The following is a 24,421-nucleotide window of genomic DNA, read 5'->3' on the forward strand; positions in this document are numbered from 1 at the left end:
ATATATACTATATTAAAAATATATATAATACATATAAAACATTAATCAATTGGCACTCTCCTTTATTTTCTTATATACACTTTATATTTAAGTAATGAAAAGTAAACACCTAGCTATTATTTGGCATGTGCTTTGCATCCACAACAGCAATCACATAAAGGCTGAAAGCATAAAAATCTACATGTATAATTCATTAATAGCCAGACCACTGAAAAGCTGGAAAGGAAGCACTACTGAAACCACAACATTGAAATCTCACATAATGTATCTACTTTTATGTGGGAAAATCTTCTATATTTTTCTGAAAATGGAATTAACTAGATAGCTCACAGCAGTAATTAATTCCTCAATGCAACAAGTTTATTTAGTTTATTTATATAATGCTATATGAAAAATATCAATGAAAAATTAAGTATTGTTTTAAAATAAAAATTGATGAAAAAAAATGTGATATATTTGGTCCTGTTTGACTTAAAAGTCAGTTTGTGATGGATGTATAGACTATCACTAAAATGAAAATATGCGCTATCGCATTCATCACAAACACACAAAAAAATGATGTTTTAATTCACATAAATCGTATTCAATACTACTATATTTAAACAAACAAACAAACAACAAACATTCTGCTTTGCTATACAAAACTTTGAATACAAAGTCCAGCCTTTTAAAACTATTAAGTTAATTGGAGGCCAAGAGCAGTCACCTGTTTTTCTGTATTGCCATTATCATATGCTTATTTAAGCCTCACAAAAGTCAAACAAGTGTTCCACTGGTTTAAAACTTGTAGTCATGAGGGCAAATGTAACAAATAAAATAAGCAAATTAATACACACAGAAATATATAGATAAGGAAAGAATCCCTTTAGCTTAATCTGCAGGGGACTTTTTAAATCTGGTATGTAAGTAACACATATCTGTACATTTTGATGTCTTTACAATAGAAACTGACTGGAAAATCAAAGCTGTATTATTACTTATGCTGTAAGTATCCCAAATTAAAAACGACTTGAGCAAGAACAAAATAACCAAGAAAAGTTTGTTGTTTTTTTTTTTTCTAGAATATCTGAGATGCAATCCTCTTGGCTCCTGCCAAGAAATAATGAGAGAAAATAATGGGGAAATAATGGAGACACCTCACTAATCATGGACATCCAGTCAGTTTGTATATAATTCTTTAATGCAATGCTTTAAACAGATTTATAGCCAGAGAAAGTACCTTTGAGATCTAATCACTAAGGTAGAAAAACCTAGACTCACTGGAAGCAGAGGCTTATGTTCTGGCAGGCTCACCTAATCCTTTTGTATTTTTCAAAGGTAGATTAAATTCTGTGTAGTTTAGCATACAGGGGTCCCCCACAGGACTTTTAGAAGATGAAGTCCTATCTCCTCCAAGTGTTTTGAAATACTGAATTTTTTCCTTCTCCACTCCCCACTTAGAAATAAGTCCTAGCAACTTGAAATAATTTTTCTAAAGATATTTCTGTTTTCCAGGCAGCTCTTTATCTTCTTTTCTTGTAAGTTGTGAAGCTTTATTTCTTTGATTCTCTGTTTTAGTCTAAGTGATAGACACTGTCCTGCACAATTGTTCAACTTTAGAAGCATTAGAAGAAACCAGGGGCCAGAAAAATACAGGCATTCCTTCCCAGTTCCAAGATTTGCTCTGTTAATTTATTTAAACTGACAAAAGCTAACCAGACTCACTGAAAACATTGAAATAAAATCTAAAACTATATTTAAAAAGAGGAAGAAACCTCAGCAAATATCCGAATAATTACTAAACCTTTCCAACAAATCCCTATATGTACTGAGAAACAGACTGAACAAATTAAGAGTGGTTACTACATAGGCTGAGCTTAATTTATTAGCACTAAACCTGTTTATACATAGTAGAAGTAATAATGATTGTATATGTGTGCACTAGGGAACTAATCTAAGCATTTAATGTATTACACAACCCTATATAGTTTTGGTAGCTACTTGTCCCAAAGGCCTCTTCAGCAATTACAGATAATAAAAAAATGGCTCATAGAACACCTGCTAATGCAAAACATGTTGGCTAGATAGAAAAAGAGACGCATGGATTGGTATTCTGAATTTTCCTCAAACAGAAGAGTCGTAAGAAAATGCATTGGTCAGTACATTAAATTCATATTAATCCTGACTGGGATTTAGGCATATAATCCAAATAGCTCCAAAAAGATACTCATAAAGGATAACAAGAATTAGTCAACCTTGGCTGCTATTTAGAGGAAAAGGAATCACCAGGAATGGATGGAATATGAAGAAAGTAGAAATGCAGCTCATCACAGAGGCACCGGCTTGGGCAAACAAAGTAATTTAAGAGTCCACATTCACTCCCCCAGGAAACACTAGGTATTACCCTGGTATAAAATGCAACTTATTTTCTGTAGACAGAGAAATAAATCAATATAATATATTGCAGCCAATCTCCAACTTGATGTTCCCCATACAAAAAAGATAAAAAAAGAAAAAAAAGAAATAAAAGAAATAAAAGACTATTGACGTGAAACACTTGTTGTTTCTTTCCTCAGGAACTGTTAAGTAGACCTACTTCTTACTAACCATGTAATGTCTGCTAACATTCCAGAAGAGAAGACAGACTTCTAAAAATTAGTCAGAGTAACATGGTCTGAAGATCTGGCTCAGTATTTTTGAAGACAGACGTTATATCCATTTTAATACAAATGTCACTGACAATTTGTGTGTCAAAATATTGCTTCCCAACTTTTCTTTCACAAGTGAGTCAAGCTGATTAGCAGATCAGTACATGTTTTTCAGCCCACCTGAGCCTCCTGCTGTTCAAATTTCTTTGCAAAGTCACACCTCTGCCAAAAACCATTACAACCAGAGAGCTAAACAAAATATGTGGTGGTATATGGGTACACACTTATTATTTTCCATTAACTTCAAAGCTGGTGGAAAGGGATAGAAGGCAAGAAAGGAAAAAAAATGAATTAACCATGGTGTAGTTTAATTGCATAATGAAAACTACTTTTGAATACATTTCAGAGAATCATAGAATATTTTGGGTCAGAAGGGGCATTTAAAGGTCATCTAGTCCAACTCCCTCTGTAACAAGCAGGGACATCTTCAACCAGTTTCTTAGAGCCGTGTACACCCTGACCTTTGATGTTTCCAGAGATGGGGCATCTACCACCACTTCACCACCCTCACTGTAAAAAAATGTATCACTAATATCTAATCTGTATCTACCCTCTTAGTTTAGAACCATTACTCCTGGTCCTGTTGTAAAAGGCCTTGCTAAAAAGTTTGTCCCCATCTTTTGTAACGGTCCCCTTTAATTACTGAAAGGCAATTATAAGGTCTCATCTTCTCCAGGCTGAACAACCCCAACTCTCTCAGCCTGTCTTCATAGGAAAGGTGCTCCAGCTCTCTGATCATCTTTATGGCCTTCCTCTGGACCTGCTCCAACAGGTCCACCTCTTTCCTATGCTGACAGCCCCAGAAGTGGACACAGTACTCCAGGTGGGATCTCACCAGAGTGGAGTAGAGGGGAAGAATCACCTCCCTTAACCTTGCTTGCCACGCTTCTTTTGATGAAGGCCAGGACACTGTGCAGACTGATTAATCCACCAGTATGCCCAATTTAGAGAAAGTTAAAAACAATATAGAAAAACTCGAATCAATTCCTACTTGCCACAGTATAGTATATTCAACATTTCATTACAGAGTTCATTACCTTTATTATTTAGTCACATGGCAACAATTAACAGTAGGAATGAAAGCTAGTTTTAAAAAGCAGAAAAGTAATACAGGATTAAAAAAAGATCTTACAAAGCAGAAAGGAAAAAGAAAGGTTTCCTAAGGATATATAATGAAACTATAAACTTACTTAAGCTTTAATGAAAATGTTAGAAAATCTACTGAAGAAGTAATTTCTTAAGACTCTTGTGAAAAAGTCTTGGGTTTTTTTATAAAACTTTTAGATTCTATACCAACAGAAAATATGTCAAAGCTTTGATAGTTTGTACTACCTTTTTCCCCCTTGAGTTTTACTCAGTCTAACATGAAACTCTCAGGTCAACAAATTTTTTATTCAATCCAGCACTATTTTTAATTACTCCTGCCTTTTGAAAGTGATCTTTATAAAAAAAAAGAAAACATTTTATAAATTAGGGGAAAATCTGTGCATGGCTTCTTTCTTTTTTATACTTCAATATTGTTAATATTTAGCTGTAAAGACTTACTTTCCCAATGAATACTTTTAATCACTTGGAATTAATTTATATGAAAAAAAAAAAATCTTGTTCTAGAACTTAAATGGGGATGAATTTGAAGTTAGTGGCTGGTTTAAAGCTGACTCTAAAAGTGGGAAGAAGTATTGCATATGGGACTAGCCTGCTTGTATTATACAACCTGTTTCAGCTAGATTATTTCTACAGATACTCATATTGCAAAGCTGTCAAAATTAGAGGAGCTCAGCAATAGAGATTTACTGACTTCCATGCTATTAAAACCAATAACCTGATTTAGTTAAGGCTGTATGATCTCTTGTCATGCAGTGAAGAAGGAAGGTGGAATAAATCACTCTTAAAATTAGATAGTCCACTGACGTTTTCCAATATTTTCCTAGTTGCCATCTCCTGGTAGTCATATTCTCCTATATGAATTGAAGTGGAATATCCTATCAGGTTCCCATTTGAAACTGAAAAGGTATAAATGTATAGCAAGAAAGGAAACCATATGTATCAGCAAATCACATGCACACAGATGCACAAACATATATGACCTTAAATCTGTAGATACATGAAATACACACACAGGCATATATGCATTAAGTTGTGTATGTACAGTATCCCCTCTCTGCCTCCAAGTTACATTTATAAAGTAGGGAGACTAACAGATTCTATTCCTTGTGTTGCAGCCCCTGCTCAATAGTTACCCCTGCAAGCACCCTGGAAGAAGTAAGGTATATGGTTTAGATGAGCACACACTGAAATATTCCAACAGAAGAAAGCCTCAAACTCTGTGGTTTCAATAAAAAACCTCAGGCTGGTTGAGTCTTGGTTTCAGAATAAGTTTGATTAAGTTGCATGTGCATGACATGGCAAAGGTAATCTGCTGTCATACACTGATGCTCTGAGGTTTGTCACCAGGAATGAAACAGTGAGAAATGAAGGAAGGCAAGTAAAACTATAGTGATCTACTGAACAGAAGGACTTGGAACACAAAATGGGAAAAAATTACTCCTGTTATAATGACAATACTTTTAATTATATATTCGATGAAAGGCAAACTATTAGAGAGAGAGTAAATACTTCCAATTAATGGAATTAATGTAATGTTCAATCTTAAATGAAGTATTTTTCCTTTGAGGGTTTCACTGTACTATTTTATTTAGCTTAATGTAATTTAAATTATAAACAGAATGGTTTTGTAATCCCCCAGAGAAATGTTTGGTTGTTGTTTGTTTTGGTTTTGTTTCTTATTTATTTATAACGTGTTTCCTTTGAAGTGGTTATGGGTATCATGCTCTTCCTGAAGTCTGTATCTCACACACCACCTACTGCTGTAAACTAGTCAGTCATCACAAGTTAAACATGATCAGTCTGGTGAAATACATGACAAGAAAACTCAAGCCAGAGGAAACAGAAATTTTTCATTCCAAAAACTAATACCCTTCCCTCCAAAAAAGATATTGAAAGATCTTTGTTGACAAAAGTTGGTTTTTTTCAGAGGGAATGGAACTCAGCAATGATCACTCTAGTTGAGTTTTTAATGCATATAATGAAAGAAGAATTGTTCACTATACTCTAGAGGGAGTCTCAGCTGAGAGTAATAATATTTTGTATACTTAAATTTAAATACATAAATATTTCCATCTTTCATTTAAATCAGAAATCCTTAAAAAAATTAATTCCAGGATGCAATTTACAAATGACCAGTCTGTGTCATCTTTTTTCCTCCAAGTAATAAAATATTTCCAAATAAATAAGCAACTATGCCTGAATAAATTGAACCCCAGTTTATGTGCTCTCCTCACCACCAATAGCTACTGCATATACTCCATTAAAAGAGTTACAGACAAAGAGGAAATTGTCTCTACAAAATAAATTTTGGCCATTAATCATATTTGTATAACATAATTGTAATCTATCCTCATGGATGAATGATTAACTCAACATGGGAGCCACAGATATACAATGGTCTAAGCTGTGATGCTTTTCCTGGAAGAATGCTGGGTCCAGTCACTTCAGAGCCTAAGCAAATAAGCACTGAAAGATTTGGCTGATTGTGCAACTGCCTGTAGAGAGAACTCTGGACAGCTGTAGTCACAAGTTCCATATGCTTTGAATTGGTTATTCTTTTGGTCAAAGCTACTCTTCTGCTCTAACCACCAAAATCTATTACTAAATAAGTAAATAAATAAATAAATAGATACACAGATACATAGATCAGTAAATAAAAATACAAGTTCTCACTAGCTTTGGATTAAGAGTTTGAATAATTTTTCAAGGAAGAATGTAAAGAGACAAGTATTTCTGTGTCACTAATCTATAAAACAAACATCAATGCTACGGACCTGAACTTCTGATTGAGTTAGTAGATTTTATCAATATCACAAAGCTTCAAGTATATATTTAAATGCATACAAATATTTTAATCACATTTATGTCTATATGAAGCAAATATGAATTAATTTTAAGACTATTTTAAAAAAATAATAATCAACATGAATATCCTGCTGTACAAACCTCCTAAGAAAAGACATTTCCTCTGGATCTTCTTAGATCAGACTTTGATCTAGTTCACGCTTGAAAGTTACATCATGTTAGAATTTGCACTTTGTGTTACAGAGTCAACCTGTACCACAACCTTTGCAGACATCTATGCTTTGCTAAAAACTATTAAAGCACAGTCATTACTTGTGTTAAATGACAAATACATGTCATGGTGACCTTTATCTTTACATTTCAGACAAGATTTTTATATTTTGACAGCCCAAACAGCCTAGCTAATGTTCTTTTGTTAAGTAAAATTATGCTGCTCCTCTTGACTAATGTAACATGTTTAAATGAACTGACAAATTCTCTTTAATGCAATGCACATTTGTGGGTAGTAAAGCACATTATTTTATTGTTTCTTTATAAATATAATCCCTTAAGAGGTAGCATCACAGAGTATTGTAAATCTAAGGCAATCCATTATTTTGATTTGCATGAATGGCTGCTATATAGTTGAATACAGTACCACTCCAGTTCCTTTGGCATACTAAGAATTTTAGCACCCATTCAAAATGTCCTTCCAAGGAACAGTTGTAGGCACCAAAGCCTACAGAAAAGGCATTCTCCTCAGACTCAATATCATCTCCAGCAAAAAAATTGTATTTTGGGTTTGCTTTCCTGCTTGTGAGTTACAACTGGGAGAGATTTTAGATACAACAAGCAATCCACTCAGAAAATGTGACAATTTAAATTTAACTACTAAACCAGCAAATTGATGTCTTTTCAATACATTATTAACAGAAAATCTGTCATCTGGAAAACAAACAAACAAACAAAACCAACCCCCCCCACCCCCTAAACCAAACCAATAACAAATAAAAAAAACAACAAAAACCAATCCCACAACATTTCACCTTACACAAAATACCTGAAAAATAGCTAAATAAAGCTGGAATAAGGTCAACACAACACTAAAGGCAAAACCAACTGCAGAAGTGAATACCGGCAGCTGTGAAACAGTGTGCAAGATACCATGCCCTAATTTCAGGAGATAAAAGCAGAGGTAAGCATGATTTCAGGATTCATCTGACACCTGTTAGTATTGAAAGCCACAAAGATTCAGCCACTATGCTATGAAAATTCTTTTCTGAGGTGACTTGGTTAAAAGCGTTCTCCAGGCAGAACTGAGTAACTGAAATCTCAAGATGCTCCAGAAACTATCACAACAAACTTTCAGTGCCACAGACTCTAAAGCAAATATGTGAAGAGACCTGTTTTCTGTGCGTGGGAAGTGTGCCAGCATGTGTAAATACAGGCCACCTAAACCACTGCTACGTATCCATGTTTACAATTCATTTCCACAAAATTAGAAATGCAAACCAAGATGGAAGTTTTACAGAAATGTGTAAGGAATGTAAAAGAAACACCAACTATAACATAGACATAAACACTGCAGTCTGCCAATGCATGTAAAGTATTTTAAATGCAACTGAGACATAAACCAGCATAATGTACAAGGGAGAAAGCAGTCAAGTGATAACGAATGCTGGTAATTTAATCAGAACAATTTCGTTCCTTGCCTAGGTTTACTCTCACAGAGGGAAACGACTTATTGAAGCTAAACCCAGCCAGCGTTATCAAAACCAGAAGGCAAAACATAGTTTTAAAGAAATTGAATTTAACTTGCAGGATTCTCACCTCTGCTATAGCAAGACTGAATTATTCTGCAGGGAAATCCTGGAGGTGGAATATCTGCTAGATTTTTTATTTTGTTTGAAACACATAGGAAACTTAAGGCTTGCGCAGAAGCTCAAGATTATCAACAGGAATAACGTGAAGGTATCCTGATTACAAATTCAATGCTACAACTCTACACTTCTTAAGACAAGCATAGAGGTTCATTGAGGTAAATCTGTTCAGTCTTTCCCTCACTAGTTCTTATTCTGCTAGCTGTGAAGCAGCAGAAACAAGAAGCTAAAGGTTTATCAACTGCTTGAGAATTTATTTAGTTTCTCTGTCAGGTTTTGGACCTAAGCTGAAATCTGCACCACTGCAGCTGCCATTAAAGGTAGCTCAGGTGCACCTACAGGAATTATAAACATCACAGTGTTCTCAGCCCCCACAACAACTTAAAACAGATGTGGCAAGGAGACCATACATACTGTGACATGTGACAGTGTACAGCTGTGTGTCTGTTGATGATAAAACACATCTCAAAGTTGGAGGGTCTCTACATATAATTTTGTAGTCCATAAATTCCAAAAGACCCTGACTTTGCGAAGTGCACTATTGCTAAAAATCAGCTGTCCCCATTATGTTGAATGCTTGGAAAAATACAATGTGAATATATATGTTCCTTTGAATTTTACCTACATGATCCAGTGAGGAACACCAAAGCGGGTAGTTGGATCAGGCACTGTGTAGTTCTGTGAACTCCTCCTTTGGAAACAAAACTGGTAGTGTGTCAGCATGTAGGCTGTGAAGAAAATAAAAGACAGAAGAATTATTATTAAAAGTGATTATGGACATATGGGGGAAGCACAGACATATAAGCCAAAAGGCCTCCTTTGGACCAAGAGAAGACAAAAGCTATTAGTACTTGTATTGCTAAATAATGTCTTTTAGTTTTCTTCTTTTTAAATCCTAGAGACCTAGCTGAAAATAGAACAACTCTAGCATGCATGTATGACACAGATCTGGAGCAGTGGTAGTAAGATGGTACTAACAAGGCTTTGGGCTGCTCACACCTACCCCCAAATGGCTTATGTATTTTCAGATGATTTTTCAAACCCAGTGACCAAACTGAAGACAAAAATTTCTCCAATACATCACAAAGAAGTCTGTAACTGATTCTGCAAGGTTGCTTGGTTGGCTTGTGCTTAGAAATTGGCACCTCCATGCACAGAAAGAGATGGGATGCTGAGCTCACCCAGACCCCAGGAGGAGCTTGACACAGGGGCAGAACTAAGAACTGGGCTCTTATTTTCTTCCCCAAATGATGCAGTCTCTCAAGTTAACCAATTCATAAAGCTGGTTTGTAATATTAATTTTCATGTAAAAAATGTAGAAAGCTAGTGTATTCCACACATTGCACTTTGGGTTTTTAAAAGTTGACACAACTACAGAGGAAGTAAAAAATATCAATAATTAAAACTTAAACAACACACTTTCCTCTAGAGAAGATATAAATTCATTAAATCCAAGTGTAGGTGAAGGATTAGTCAATGACTACTAAGTTCCATTTAATTATATATAATTAGTGCCAGGTGAAACCATGTGCTATTATTACCCCATTTATGGCATGCCATTGCAGCCTAAGGCTTCAAGTCCCCTTTGAATAACTTAACACACAAGAGTGATTCTGACCCAACAGATGCTCCATATGTTTTCTCAGTCTCAGCCTTTACCAGCATGCCAAGGGATTTCACTCCCAGATGTCATAAAAAGGAGGCAGCGGACCAGAGAGAGAACACAGTGGCTATGCTGGATGTTCAGTTTCTCAGGGGGAAAAAAAAATAAAACCAAAACAACAAGGCTGAGATTATTAACAAACAAGACTGAGACTACATTGCACTTAATTTTCAGAACGGAAGAGAATACACATTTATTACCCATGGACATTGCTGCATGCTAACACAGCACTTTTAACACAGCTCTGATATACCATTATACACTAAGGTCTCCCCCTCCTCTGCTAAAACATTCTCCTGGAAGACAGCCATGCCCTCCACCAACCCTGCACAGCCAAGAAGCACAAGGTGTTAAGAGTGGAAGTTAATCTGAACACACCCTTACACCAAAGAAGACAGGAGTCTCTATCTGCAAGAAGGAGTGACAAGAAAGAAAATCAGATTAAATAGACCCAGGAAAGAAGGAACACACATTATTTGTCCTACGAACAGTGCCATGAAATTCTTAGCTGGAAGGAGCCTAGACATCTCCATGCGGCAAACTCTTCCATAAGAACAGGCTTTCATACCCTCTCAGTCCATATCAATGTTTAGAGTGAGACAATCACTCCAAAACCACTTCCTGAAGCACTTCTTTTCCTATGCATTTCTTTGGCAAGACATTATACAGCTACTCAAACACTTTGTTCCTGCCACTACTCCCAGACAGACAATGCATAGGACAATTCAAAGGAAATGCAACACAAGGAAATGCATGTATACTGAAGGTCACGAAGGAAAGAAAGCAAAATTCTCAGGGAGCTCACATACAACATTTAACTGCCTCTGACCTGAAAAGGGCTTTTACTCTGTAACATTACACAGAAACTCACTATGGTCTTTTCGCTCAGGAAGGATGGCTCTGGACTTTTCAAAAAAGCAGCTCTGGCTTCAGTACTTCATTCTAGTGATGCAGGAGTGAATCCACATCTTAGTAATTAACTCATCTATTAAACCTGTAGTTTGCACAGTATGTACCAATTATCATTTGAGGTCCGTAAAGGTCCTTGGTGGAACTCTTACATATTGTCATCCATGAAAGAACAACGAGAACTACACTTAAAACAAATTGTTCAATTATTTTTAAACAAAGTCTAAAGAATGAATAGCTTTCACACTACCAATGCAGAAAAAAAAATATTAAAAAATCTATTTCGAAATCAAAGCCAGTTTTAATTAACTTTTACACTTTTAGGACTGCAAAATAATTGAAAAGTGAAGCCTCTGTTAGTTATTTGAGACTGCTTTTTAGTCGAGGAATTACAGTTTCTGACAATTAAAACTGGAATTTTAATAATGATTAGTAATTTCCCTCTTATCAAGTTAAAATGTTTTAGTTAGCAATAAAATAAGTCATTATTAAATTAGGTTTTCAAGCTATTCTCAATACAGACATTTCTTCCCAAATTTTTACTGTATTTTAATTTCTTGCCATTGCTATCATGAATCCATTTTTGTTCCCTTAATAACACAAGTTTTGACTCAAAGCTTTGGAATTAATTGCCCTAATTTACATTAAACTAAGACTCCTCAAATAAGCTTGTGCTGTTTGTATATTCAACTACAAAACAAATAAATTCTACTCTTTATGAAAAGCAATCAAAATTAGTTGATAATTCAGCTTGTGCAGAACATCAAGATCCATTTGAAGCAACCATGTTGAAGTTTTGTCCCCTCACATCCTTCCACCTTGGTTCAATTTGACTGTTTTAGAAAAGGGAGAAAGATGTTATTCAATACAAAGCATTTGGAGGTGGATGCTTATAGTTAAATGTGAAGCTAGAACAGTAATAGACATAATAAAAATTGGTTGCTAACCCCTGGAAAACCTGGGATAAAATCAGGGAAGATGAAAACCTGGGTGATTTGTATTTTACTACTGGGAAACAATGGTTTGAACCATTATTCTGAGCAGATATAATTCGTTAGTCCTCCTTAATTCTTTATGGATACTTGTCCAAAATACCTCCCCCAAACCAACATACCCCCCAAAGCCCCACCCCAGTTATCAGAATGAATCCCAGACCTATTTAAACCCACATAAGCCACCTCCAACCACAATTACTATGACTAGGCTAGAAAATTGAATTTGCAGGGTGCTTCTAGGCATTGGCACTCCATCTGTGCTATTAAACTGTGAGATTAGTCCTAGCAGGATTTCTCCACTTGGCCATGGTATGGGAGGGAGCATGACCAAGGAACTTGAATTAGACTCTGTACATGTGGGCACATTAGGAAGAGAAGGAGTCTGACTGGGATTTGTGGTATTACAAATACATCCATGATTACAATATATTAAAAGATGCTGCTGTCTGCACAAGCAGACAAGCAGTTCTGTGTTCCAGGTACAGAACTGAATTGAGGATCACATTTTACGACTTGCATGATTCCTCTCCTATATGAATGAGAATCCCTATTTAAAACAAGAAGTGCACCTGTTTGCTGCCTTCTTATTTACTTTTCCTAAAAACTGACTTGAAACTAGTGTCAGAAAGGCATTTAAATTAACCCCCCCACACTTTTAGGGAAGGGAAAACTCTAGACACAGTAATTTCTGCTTTGTTTATTTCATAGGATGAATCTGCATGCGTTGACTCTGCATTGAGGAATTGAGTTCCTGAGTTTATACAGAGATGTCTCACAAAGTAGGTTTCTCACTACCAGAAATAAATTTCAGACTGGTAAAACTTCATACATAACACCGTTGTGTTTATCAACAGATAAACATAATCCCATGGGTCCTTTTCTGTTTGTTTTTTTGTCACTCTTTTTTAAATGAACTTCAGGTAATTTTTTCTGGTGGTGAGGAAAAAAAGTCTCAAAAATTGCAAAGACTTACAGATTGGTATTTTCTTACCTAAATACACTATTAAAAATAAATCAACACTACTACACATCACATTTACCATCCCCAAAAATGCCTAGAGGTGCACATGCATAGATAAAAGGCATTTTAACAGTTTTATGGATATAATCCTGATGACTTTACAAAATCAGGGAAAAGGTGTATTACAATATCAGTCCGGCAGCTTCTATTTGCAGTGGACTTTAAAGGGAAGAAAATTTCTTGATTCTTGAGCTTCAGGTATAAAAAAAGTCTGCAAGCTGAAAGAGCTGTCTCTGCCTTGCACTTCTTTCAGTGGATCCCATTAGAAAGAGGTTAGAAGTATTCTGGACCAAGATAAGATCAAAGATGAATGTAAGAGATCACAACTGCGAAGTTTAGACACCTGGAGAGCACCTCTGCATGGATGCGAGAGGAAAAACTGCTACACATAGTTCAAGACCGACTTTCTTGCTCAGTTTTGTTGTTGTTGTTCTTTATTTATTTTCACGTTCTTAGAGTTTGTTTTTTACCTTAAGGAAAGAGTTCATCTATAAAAAGAGATTTTTCTTGTACTGTTGACAAAAGGAATCAAGCCAGATTCCGTGCCCAAGCTGCTGACTCAACTCACAGTCAGCACAGGTCAGAAGTAGATAAGAACTTTTAAAAGTTGAGGTACTACAGAAATGTAGAGTTTTCTAATAAGATATGTCAACAATGAGAGCTATCAGTAAATAAAGTAAACACGGGTCATGAATTCAGAAGAATATGGAAGAGTCAAAAAGCTGCATTAAAAAGAAAAAAAAAATTTTTGAGATCAAAAGTTACACAAAATTGTTTATAATTTTCTAGCAATGCACTGGACAGATATTTTCAGAAATTTTCATTATGTATTCAAAAATTTGTATTCCCAATATCTTCAGCTTGAACTCATGGCTTGAAGTTTGTACATAGACTTGTCAAACGGATTTTAAAAGAACCACAAGATTAATGTTACCTCCATGTTTGTTACAGAAGTAGTCTGTAAAATGATGAATCGGCTGAGGAGATCAGAAAGTGCATTGCAATCACTGGCTACCAGTGGTTCTCTCATGTGAGATCCAAACTGATGGGATCATCTTCTTTCTAATCCTAGCTGAATAAGCATGTTACTGTTGCACTTTACATTGAACTACTTCAAAAGGCTACATTAAAGAAAAATAATCCTAGGATATTGTATAAATAAGATGGAAGAACAAGGCACAGGTTCATTCTACCAATTTTGACTCGAAAGATAAATTGATGTCCTGTATCTGTTCTAAACAGTAGCTATAAATTACTCTTACATCGAGCAAATGTCAACTAAGTCCCCACTGAACTGAACCGTCTTCTGCATTTCTGAGGTTGTAGCAGGAATTCCGTAAGGCCAAACCAAAAGGACAAATTTAATGTCACAAACCAGTTCATTCAACTAGCTCTAATTTTATTTTTTGAGGATGATGGAAAACAATGCCCTTTTCATCCAGTATAACCAAGATAAAAATTAATGATTAGCATCCTGAATTTAGACAATGTTCTCAATGAAGTAATGTCGATTCACAGTACTGACCCAGCCAAATCTATTTTAGCTGCTGAAATAACTATGTTAGAAGGCTACATTTTGTTTTGAAGTTTTGAGGAATATGATAAAACAAAACCCAGACGTTTCAGGTATAATTTTAATTTGGTAGTCTCATAGCTCAAAAATTGTTCAGTCTAGACATACTGCATTTGTTTCACTCTAGAAAAGTGACTTCAGCATTTTATTGACAAACTTGAGTGGCTATTTTGGAAACAGATCTGCTCAGCATAAAAGTATTTAGCTCAGTTCAGTTCATGCATAAGGCATCTCATAAGTGCACTACAGGGTCTGAATATAATCAGTAGCACCAGCAGCTAGGAAAAAGGAAAATATCAGGAAAAAACTACCATGAAAATACTTCAGCTTAACTGTTCTTTATTATTTATATGTTCTATGTAGCTAATATATAATCACAACATTTGAGAAGTTATTAGAATCTCTCTTAGATTTTTATTCCTTTGGGTGCTTACTGATGCCTGACTTCTAGAACCTCTGTTTTAAAAAAACAATTTATTTATTTATTTTTAATCAAAGTTTGTTAAATTAGATGTGTAACTTTACTTGACACTACTAGATAATTGTGGCTAAACAGACCAAACCAAGAATCTGACTATACGGTATACACTTATCAGTATTAATAATTTAGGAAGTGGTCCCGCTTAACTTCAGATATCTTTACAATTACAGGCATCTAACCCTGAGCTGCACACACTCTGTGCAGTCAACACAGGACAAGCTGCAACATCAAAGGAGCATTCCACTGAGCTCATGAATTTGACTTCAATCCATTACAACAGTACATCTAAATCCGGTTTGATTCAGCCCATCCTGAGTGTTCACTTCTCATGGTCATAAACCAGTATCTGTAATAGCTGTTTTTACAAATTCCTTTAATCCACTGTTTAGTCTATAAATATTGACGCATCCAGCCACTTAACATGAGAAAAGGCTCTGCTATAGATCTATATGGATGGAAAAAACACACGTACCTCTTCTCATGGAGGACAACCAGGTCTGCAAAAGATGTCCTGAGCAAACATACTGCTCTGTTTCTACCAGTCATTAAAAAGTTTTAAGTTAGTCATAACCCCTTACTGACAGCCTTTTCTTCACATATCACTGCAATTGAAAAAAATGTTTCCCCCTTCTCTCATTCCGTGTCACTGCTTAAACAGAAAGAAATATTTTAAAATCTCACAAAACATCAGAAATTTCAGTATTTCTAGAAATCTATGGGTGTGACTTAGGAACACAAGCTACATCGCTGTTCTGTTAATTCTCAGAGAGTGGGAAAGCACCAGTTTTGAATTATTACATGAGGCAGGTGAATGTGCTGTAACACGGTGATTTATCAGTTGGAAGCAGATGGACTTTCCTGAAAAGGGATGGTAAGTCTGTTAATGGAAAAGTACTGCCTGCTCACTGGGCTACCTGGGTAGGAAATGTCCCATAAATTCATATTTCCTACCCACGCCTGTTAGGCAATACAGGAAAATCTCAGCAAACATTACAGAATCACAGAATTTTTTGAGTTTGGAAGGGACCTTAAAGATCATCGAGTTCCAACTCCCCTGCATGGGCAGGGACACCTTCTAGTAGAACAGGCTGCTCAGAGCCCCATCCAACCTGCCCTTGAACATCTCCAGGGATGAATCCCCACAACATCTCTGGGCAGCCTGTTCCAGTGTGCCACCACCCTTACACTGAAGAATTTACACCTGATCTCTAACCTAAATCTCTCTTCTTTCAGCTTGAAACCATTAGCTGTTGTCCTCTCACTTCAAGCCCCTGTAAAAAGACCCTCCCCAGCTTTCCTGTAGGCCCCCTTCAGGTACTGGAAGGCCACTATGAGGTCCCCCCAGAGCCTTCTCTTTTTCAGACTGAACAACCCACCCTCCCTCAGCCTGTCCTCATAAGAGAGGTGCTCCAGCCCTCGGATGATTTTCGTGGCCCTTCTCTGGACACTTTCCAACAGGTCCACATCCTTCTTGTGTTGGGGGCTCCAGAGCTGGATGCAGTATTGTAGGTGAGGTCTCACTAGGGCAGAGTAGAGGGGCAGAATCACCTCTCTCGATCTACTGGCCACACTTCTTTTGATACAGCCCAAGACAGAGTTAGCCTTCTGGGCACATTGCACTGCACATTGGTGACTCATGTCCAGTTTTTGATCCACTAGTACCCTCAGGTCCTTTTCCACAGGGCTGCTCTCAAGCATGAATTAATTTCTTTCTACACTCTATTTTCTATAAAGTACACAAAAAATTACCCAACAATTGTCTTAATTAAACTTTTGATGAGAAATTATGTGGTTAATGAAGATGTTTATAAGCACAGAGGTAAGCTGTTGGCAAGAGGTGCAATCATCTCCCACACTAACCTAACAAAGTTCACTCTGCTACATCAAAGAAAGTCAACAGTATGTATATGCAAACATTAAACCTGAATTTCAGGCTGAAGCCACCTGTGGAGCAGGCAGCTTCCCCACCCTGGGGGCAGGACCCTGGGACACTGTGATGGAGGCGATGGTGCCATCTCCTGCACCTGTGGCTACTCCCAGGTGCTGGGAGAGCGTGGTGCAAATGTATCCCCAGGAATGGGAGTGAGATGCTTCTGTACCCCTCAGGGACGCCAGCAAAGATGAAATTTCCAGTATAAATGTCACTTTAAACACTGAAATAAAGGCAGTTAATGGGCCTTGGATTTACCGCTGCCTTAGGTGTCTGTGCCCAGGTGCTCGTGGGGGAAGCTGCAGAGCAGCCCCTGTGAGGAAGGCACAGAGGCCAGGCACAGCTGGTTCCAGCCTGATCCAGCACCACCCCCCACCACACTGGTGGTGTCTTGGGGAATGGTTATTTTAAAAAGAGCAAAACACTGCCTGGCAGTCCACACAGAAGCAGGTGGACATGCCCTGAAGGTCCTGTGGCCCACAGAGAGCCCAGGCTGAAGTACGTTCATCCTGAAGGACGGCAGCCCACGCAGGCCCCAGGCTGGAGCAGGGAGCAGTATGAGGAGGACAAAGCTGCAGAGAGAAGCTGCCATGGACTGACTACAGTCCCTGGCCCCCTGCACAACTGCTGAAGCAATTCATCCATCGGAATGTGACCCTAAGTGTTGCTCTTTAGGTTGACTAGGTTCAAAATTAACTCTGACAAGCTACAGTTCCATACAGAATGAAACACCCAACAACCTGGGGTGGATCACAATCCTGGACTTCATTGGGATGTCTCTGCTACCCAACAAAGGCAGTTTTGCATGGTCTGGAAGCCACTACTCTCTTTGATGCCAACACTCAAAGAGACAAGCTGCCCATTTCAGGTCTCAGTGCATTACAGGGAGACCTGCTCTTCTTCATACAAGCCTACCTGTGAAGCCTGAGACTGAACACATATAATTATAAACCCTTTACATATTACAGAAACATCTAACATAACACAAACCAGTGCAGGCAAAGCTGCTGATTTTGACTTTTAACTGGAACTTTTTCTTGCTAAGAACACAACTTATTGCTTGCTATTTTTCTGTCTTACTATGATCAACCATGTGGGAATCTGAGTTGAGGAACAAAAACTGAGAAAGAGTCTCTTCAGAGACATGCTTCTGACCCCCTATAGTGAAACATAAGTAAGCTTTGGAACTGTGACACAACTTCACTCATCTCTAAAAATGTGTTAACCTCTGTAGATCACTTGCTGTGTGGCTTTCGGTGCAGCTGAAGTTAAAGATCCATTATTCATTTTGTTTTGAATTAGTACACAGAACTTCAGCCGCTCAGCCATTTCTTTCCCTATCAATATCTTGAATTTTGTTTTAATGTTTATACAACTTAAAAAGCAAAACAGCTTTCAGCTAGTAGGGAGAAGGGAAGAAGAAAAAAAAAAAAAGAATTGAATGATATGTAGGAAGATAACAACCCTGACAATAAACCCTTGTGTCTTGCCACATTCTGTCTTTAAATTCCCAATTTAATCAACAAATTGGATTCCCCAAATTGCAAACTATATTATGTCATCCCAATGCCAATACTATGCTAAAACTTGACAGACAGCACAGGGGAAATAAGCCAATGGCTTTCCTATCACTATTTAACTCTTCTGCTCAGATAATACAGTCTTTACATGGCTTTCTACAGTATTTATTTATTTCTGAGTATTGGATAAAACTTGCAACTGGTTATTACTGAGAGCAGTAGTAATAAATATTTGTTGTTGACACATGTTTCCTCAAATGGGTTAATATGAGAAAACCAATGTCAATAACTCCCAAAGTATATTAACTAAACTGGTGATGTATGAGATTAAGCTCTAATGAGATGTATCTGTGAAAGGAACAGAATGACCTATACCTGACCAGGACAGAGAATAGGTGCAGACCAGAAACTCTATGCCCTCTGTGTAGGCTTTGACTTCCACAAGCAGTATCATATGAACCGGCAGGTCTGGCTGATTCACTATGACCCCTCCTGCATTGCAGTGCTGCTTTGCTGTTCCGTGATTCTACAGGTCATTATATTAATGGAAGTGCTGTCATTTAGACAAAATGTAAAAGTTCAAATTTCCCTTGAGAATTGATAGCAATCCCAGTCTCATTTTCTAGCTGGGATAACTGCTTTTTTGCCTATACTGATTTCCTTCTCTGTTTCAATTTAACTCAAAGAGCAATAGTATTCTTTCTATACATTCACAATAGAAGTGATGGACCCTAAAGCATAATTATTCTGTTTTTCCTGTGTATGTAATTTTCAGAGTTATGCTTTGGGAAGTAAAGAAATGATGGGGCTTTTTGATAGATTATATGAGTGGAGGTGACTTAGATTTTTAAATATTTAAGAAAAACACAATGCCTTAGAAACTGGGAAGCAGATTCATTTCTGTTTTCTTTCCTTTTACAGGAGATGAAAGTATATTTAAAGCCCATTTTCCTCTTTAAGGTAAGGTTAACCATATCAGATCAATGTCAAAGTGATTGTGCCAGCAATACTAAAAATTTTCAGGTACCTAGACAGGTTCTTAGAAAAAAAAAATAATCTGTAAGCCAATAAACAAATTTGAAGATAAGAAGAAAAGTCCTCAGTTTAGATTGGCAGGGACTGTTTATTATTATTATTATTATTATTATTATTATTATTATTGTCTTTCACTGGAATAAGGGGTTCCCTGCATTCCCTACAAACATGTTTGATTATATTTTCTGCTTGTACCGGGACTTAAGCTATTGTGGTAATGATCTGCATTTCTTATACACTGAGATATCTTGTAATAGTGGTTTTTGACCTTTTATTCTAAGTCACAAGTCATATATAAGGTCTTTGGTGGCCCGTAGGAACATACAAACAAAATGTTTTGTGAACCTTTTGAACTAGTCATTTACTGAGTAATTGCAGTGTTGGGGGATAATCTTTAAAAACACAGGTGCTCCTATTCCTATGGTGCACAATCACATTAGCTTTATGCTTCTGCTGGAGTAATGCAATTCAAGACTTAATAGCAGTATTAAATTGAGTAATTAATTTAGAGGCATTAAAGCACACAAAGATGTATTGAGACAATTAAGATCTTTAGCAACATTGTCTTATGACAGTTGCTGCCTCTGGAAGGCAACACAACATTAGCATACAATCAGCCCAACCAAGGGCTCTCACTGGGATAAGATTTTAAATTACTTAATAACGACTTTACAGACAAAAATTCTGTGATCATCTTCATGGGGTTCATGACTCAAGTAAGGTCCTGATTTATTACAAGCTAACAATTAAATTACAGAAATTATGTATCTTGCTGACATTACAGAAAATGAGACAGAAAGCTCAGCTATTTTTCCAAATGCAGGAAAAGGTGTAATGGCAAAGCCAGAGCTAAACCCCCCAAGGCTGAGCTCAGATTGCAGTCTTTCAGTAGTATAATGGACTGCCAATGTGAATCACCTCTTGCAGCAGCCTCTCTCCATGATGATAGGAAAAAGCTCAGTGGCTAATTTATATTAAGCATTCAACATCTAGACACACAACTTTAGCTAAGTTGGATTCTACTCAAAACTAAGTAAAATTTCTGAATAAAAGTCTGGCCTTTTTCTTCTTATAAAGCAGTGATAAAGTCAAGTTCTGAAGATTTTCCAAGACAGCAAATATCAATCACCCTCTTCACAGTCATCTGAAGATGGTCTGAAATCCACTGATTGCTAAACTAAACTTTTAAAGCTTACATAAACTCTGCCAAAGAAATACACCTCACTCAGTAATTCCTGTATTTCTGCCTGATTTGTTTGGCTGTTGTTTAGTTGACAACATAGAAATCTAAGCATTAAGAACATGAGAAAATGAGTGTGACATCACATACAGGAATAGTTAATGTTTTACAGTTTTCTGTCATAACACCTCCAACCTCTGTCAGTGGTGAAATCAGTTGGTTTGATGATTCATAGCTAAACTTTGGCTTTGCCATGAACTCTGCCAATGACAGCATGTTTTTTAATTGAGCCCTGAAGCAGACTGGTCAGCAAGGTGTTACTCTGAACATCTGCTACAAATTATCTCCTTATTCCGGAGACTTTAACCATCCTCATATGTGGGAAAGAGACTGTCTTTGCATTTCCCTGATTATTCTAAGAGCATAAAGATACTATGCCACTCATTCAGCACAACTCATGCCACTTTCAGCTCAGATATTTTGGTGGTCCTGCAGGCACCTAGCCCTCCTCTGTGTTAAGGCAGTACTTCATGCCCTCCAATTTTTTGAAACAGTGCTGCCAGCCAAGTAAATATATTGCTTACAGAAAGGAACATGAGCTGCTTCAACTCTGAATGTTAGCACATTCCTATAGTTGTTAATCTCTTTAAAAAGAAACTGTCTGTATCTGCTTTATTCCAGTTTAGGGATCAGCTCATGATCTTGTTTTACATTAAATCAATGAAAGAAATTCAACTTCAATTCCCATGAAGCAAAAACAAGGTAAAAAGAGAAGCAAGCATTCCTAATTGCTCAGTGTTTGTCTGATGAAACTGCTTCTGATGTCATCTATTCCTTTGAGTAGTACAGTTTTCTTATGGCAAGCTAATTTAATAGGAATATCAGCTCAAACTACAGAGTGGTTAGACTTCAATAGTTAGTCATTTTCAAGGACAGCCTTTCTACTTTGTAGCAAAAAAGTAAATTCCATTTAAATACCTTTTTTCCCTGCCATGTAACTACAAATGAGCGAAATTTTCAAGGCCCAGCTATTTGTATGGTTACGAAGTAGCAGAACAGCTCTTTCTCAGCTCAGCAAACGAAAGGAAGAATTGGGAAGATTTTACTAAGCAGTGAAATTATGAGAAATGTGTTGATGTCTCAAACACTGTTATACATGCATGATATATAAACATGTCACCTACTTAAAAGTGTCACTACTCAGAAAGAAGAAAGCAGAGTAAGGAAACACATTATGGGTAAGAATAAGGGTGCAGCAAAGTAAGCTCCCAGGTGGAGTAGCCCTTCAACCAGGTGGAATTGTCTTCTTATTTCAGGCACAGAGAGCTAGTGTTAGTTACTTCCTTGCAAATTTAACTGAGAGACATTTCAAAGCAATGTTAGCTGAGACAGAGGTTTGCTCAAGTGCAGAGACTAGAATTTAATAATGGACACAACTTTGGCAACGGCATTTACTTAAAAGAAGCCTATCTTTTCACAACTGTGTAGCATTCAAATGACTTTGTAAACTCACAATACTCTCACCAATAAATACAAGTGCAACCAATTAATGGTTCTTTACTTTAGATGTGAACTTTTCTCTAAAATCTTATACTTTCTTGAAGAAGCACGTATCTTGTTTGGGGGAAGAAGAGAAACTCCGCTCTTTCCAGAAGGTATTTTTACATCAATGTACTGTTAATTCTGACATTTTGATGCTGACCTAAAGTTCTTTTTATTGCCAAAGGAATTCAAAGAGTCCAGCCAGATGTAGTGTTTTTGGTCCAGGTTATTTCTTCAAACAGAGCCCAAGCAGAAATTAAAACCATTCCATTTTTACATGCTTATTCAAATTGAAATTATTTTTGAGCTTTCAGAGTTTTAGCTATAATCAGGTATCAATGTAGACAAAAAACTTGCATTAAAAAAAAAAAATCAACAGCATTTGGGAAAATAGTTGCTCATGTGAGATATGTCTTTGGCTTTATCCTCATATTTTGTCAACACATTTTTCTGGCAAGTAGTACCATGACAACAATCTTGATTATCTAAGACAATAATCAATGACCAAAAAAACCCACAGGTGTTTTACAAATAACTGTCAAGTCCACTTTTGTGGTTAGATAACAATAATTAAATTTAATTGACAAAAACATTATGCTCTTTATTTTTAGGTTTCCTGTTACAATCGTTAATATACTAGGCTGGTACACATTTTGTAAACTTGAACATTAAGCCTCACAGCTACTTGAAGTGAAATTCCATGCAGTTGAGTTGTACTTATAGGGAAACACTCTCCTTTGAGATGCCTGAAAGCCTACTAGGCTATGAATAGCCCATGGATACCTACTTGTAATACAAAACTCCACCCTAGGAATACATACCAAAAAGAGAAAAAATAGCTTATGGAAAAGAGTCACATAAAGCAAATTTTTGTTTCCAATTTAAAACCAAAATATCTAAACTTTCTTTCCCTTTGCCTCCACTTTGAGCCTCGTTAATCAAAAACCTTGCAAAATTATTTGCTACAACTTGGCTATTCTGGCTTTTCACATGCTGATGTGAAAAGCAGCCTTCAGAACAGACTACCCAGCTCTCCACATGCCTTGTCTTTATGCAGCACATCTGATCTACACCATAAGTTTGCAGTATCTGCCTGTATAATAATTTGCATCTTTGGACTCCATGGCAAGACATAACATGCACATCTTATCACATCTGAAGGGCACTTGGACGGGACACTCCATTTAAGAGGCCAAGAAGCCACTTTGCTATGACAGTAGCTCAAAAGTTCCTCCAGCATTTAGAGCTCAGCTGCCTGAGGAGCCCATCAAGAACCAGATGTTGGAAAATATCTTGCAAGAACTTGCCATTTGCATCCTGTGATTGCCATCCAAGAATGAAAAAAGGTGGAGGAATCATCTGATGTGACAGAATAGCTGGCAAGCCCTGAAGACTTGTATCCTGATCAAATGATTTACAAGAGTGTTTGAAGTAAAAAATTAATATTAATGGGTAACTAATGATGCTTGCTAACAAAACGTAAATACATTTTAGGAAAGAAAACACAGATTTTTTAAATATTTTGTTTTAGACTTGCCAATTAATTCCATTTTTTGCAATGCTGTAAATACAACTTGCTTATTATCACAGCAAGATACATGTAGCTAAATTCCATGACATTACGAGTAACTGGGATGGTAAATGTGATTGGAGTAATTTATTTTTCCTTTGCATTACTCTTGTGTTTTATTTTACAAAATTAACAGTGTTTTTTATCCCTCACTTGTGCCACAATTTTGGGTAAATTTATCTGTGCTGTTGGCAAGATCCCTTATCTGATCTACAAACAGGTGATAAATGAATAGTGAAATGGACATATTCAAAACATACTTAAAAAATGCAAGACAAGTTTTTGTTCAGCTATCAAAACCAACACATATAAATGTGCAGATACATTTTTAAAAGACACTTTTTAAACCATACTCTCTGCAGCTTTTTTTCATATTTTATAAGATTTGTTGAAATCTAACAAAAGTATTTCTAGGGAACTGGTTCAGAATTCTACAGTTCACAGAAACAAAAGAAAAAAGTTAGTGTAAAATTCTTTTAAATCCAATAACTATAAAAGAACCTAATTCTTTCTTGTTCCTGACAGGAACATCTACTACAGAAAG

At 36.6% G+C, this 24,421-nt stretch overlaps 1 protein-coding gene across 1 annotated transcript in view; it reads right to left on the reverse strand.

The window, feature by feature from the left end:
* CHRM3 (cholinergic receptor muscarinic 3) overlaps positions 1–24,421 on the reverse strand; it is a 271,524-nt gene that overhangs the window by 107,880 nt on the left and 139,223 nt on the right. The window contains exon 3 of the mRNA XM_051615080.1: positions 9,084–9,186. Coding sequence (XP_051471040.1) covers positions 9,084–9,181 — 98 coding nt within the window. The 5' untranslated portion in view covers positions 9,182–9,186. The remainder of the gene's footprint in view (positions 1–9,083; positions 9,187–24,421) is intronic.

Source organism: Apus apus, chromosome 3 (genome assembly GCF_020740795.1).
Source record: "Apus apus isolate bApuApu2 chromosome 3, bApuApu2.pri.cur, whole genome shotgun sequence".
NCBI lineage: Eukaryota > Metazoa > Chordata > Aves > Apodiformes > Apodidae > Apus > Apus apus.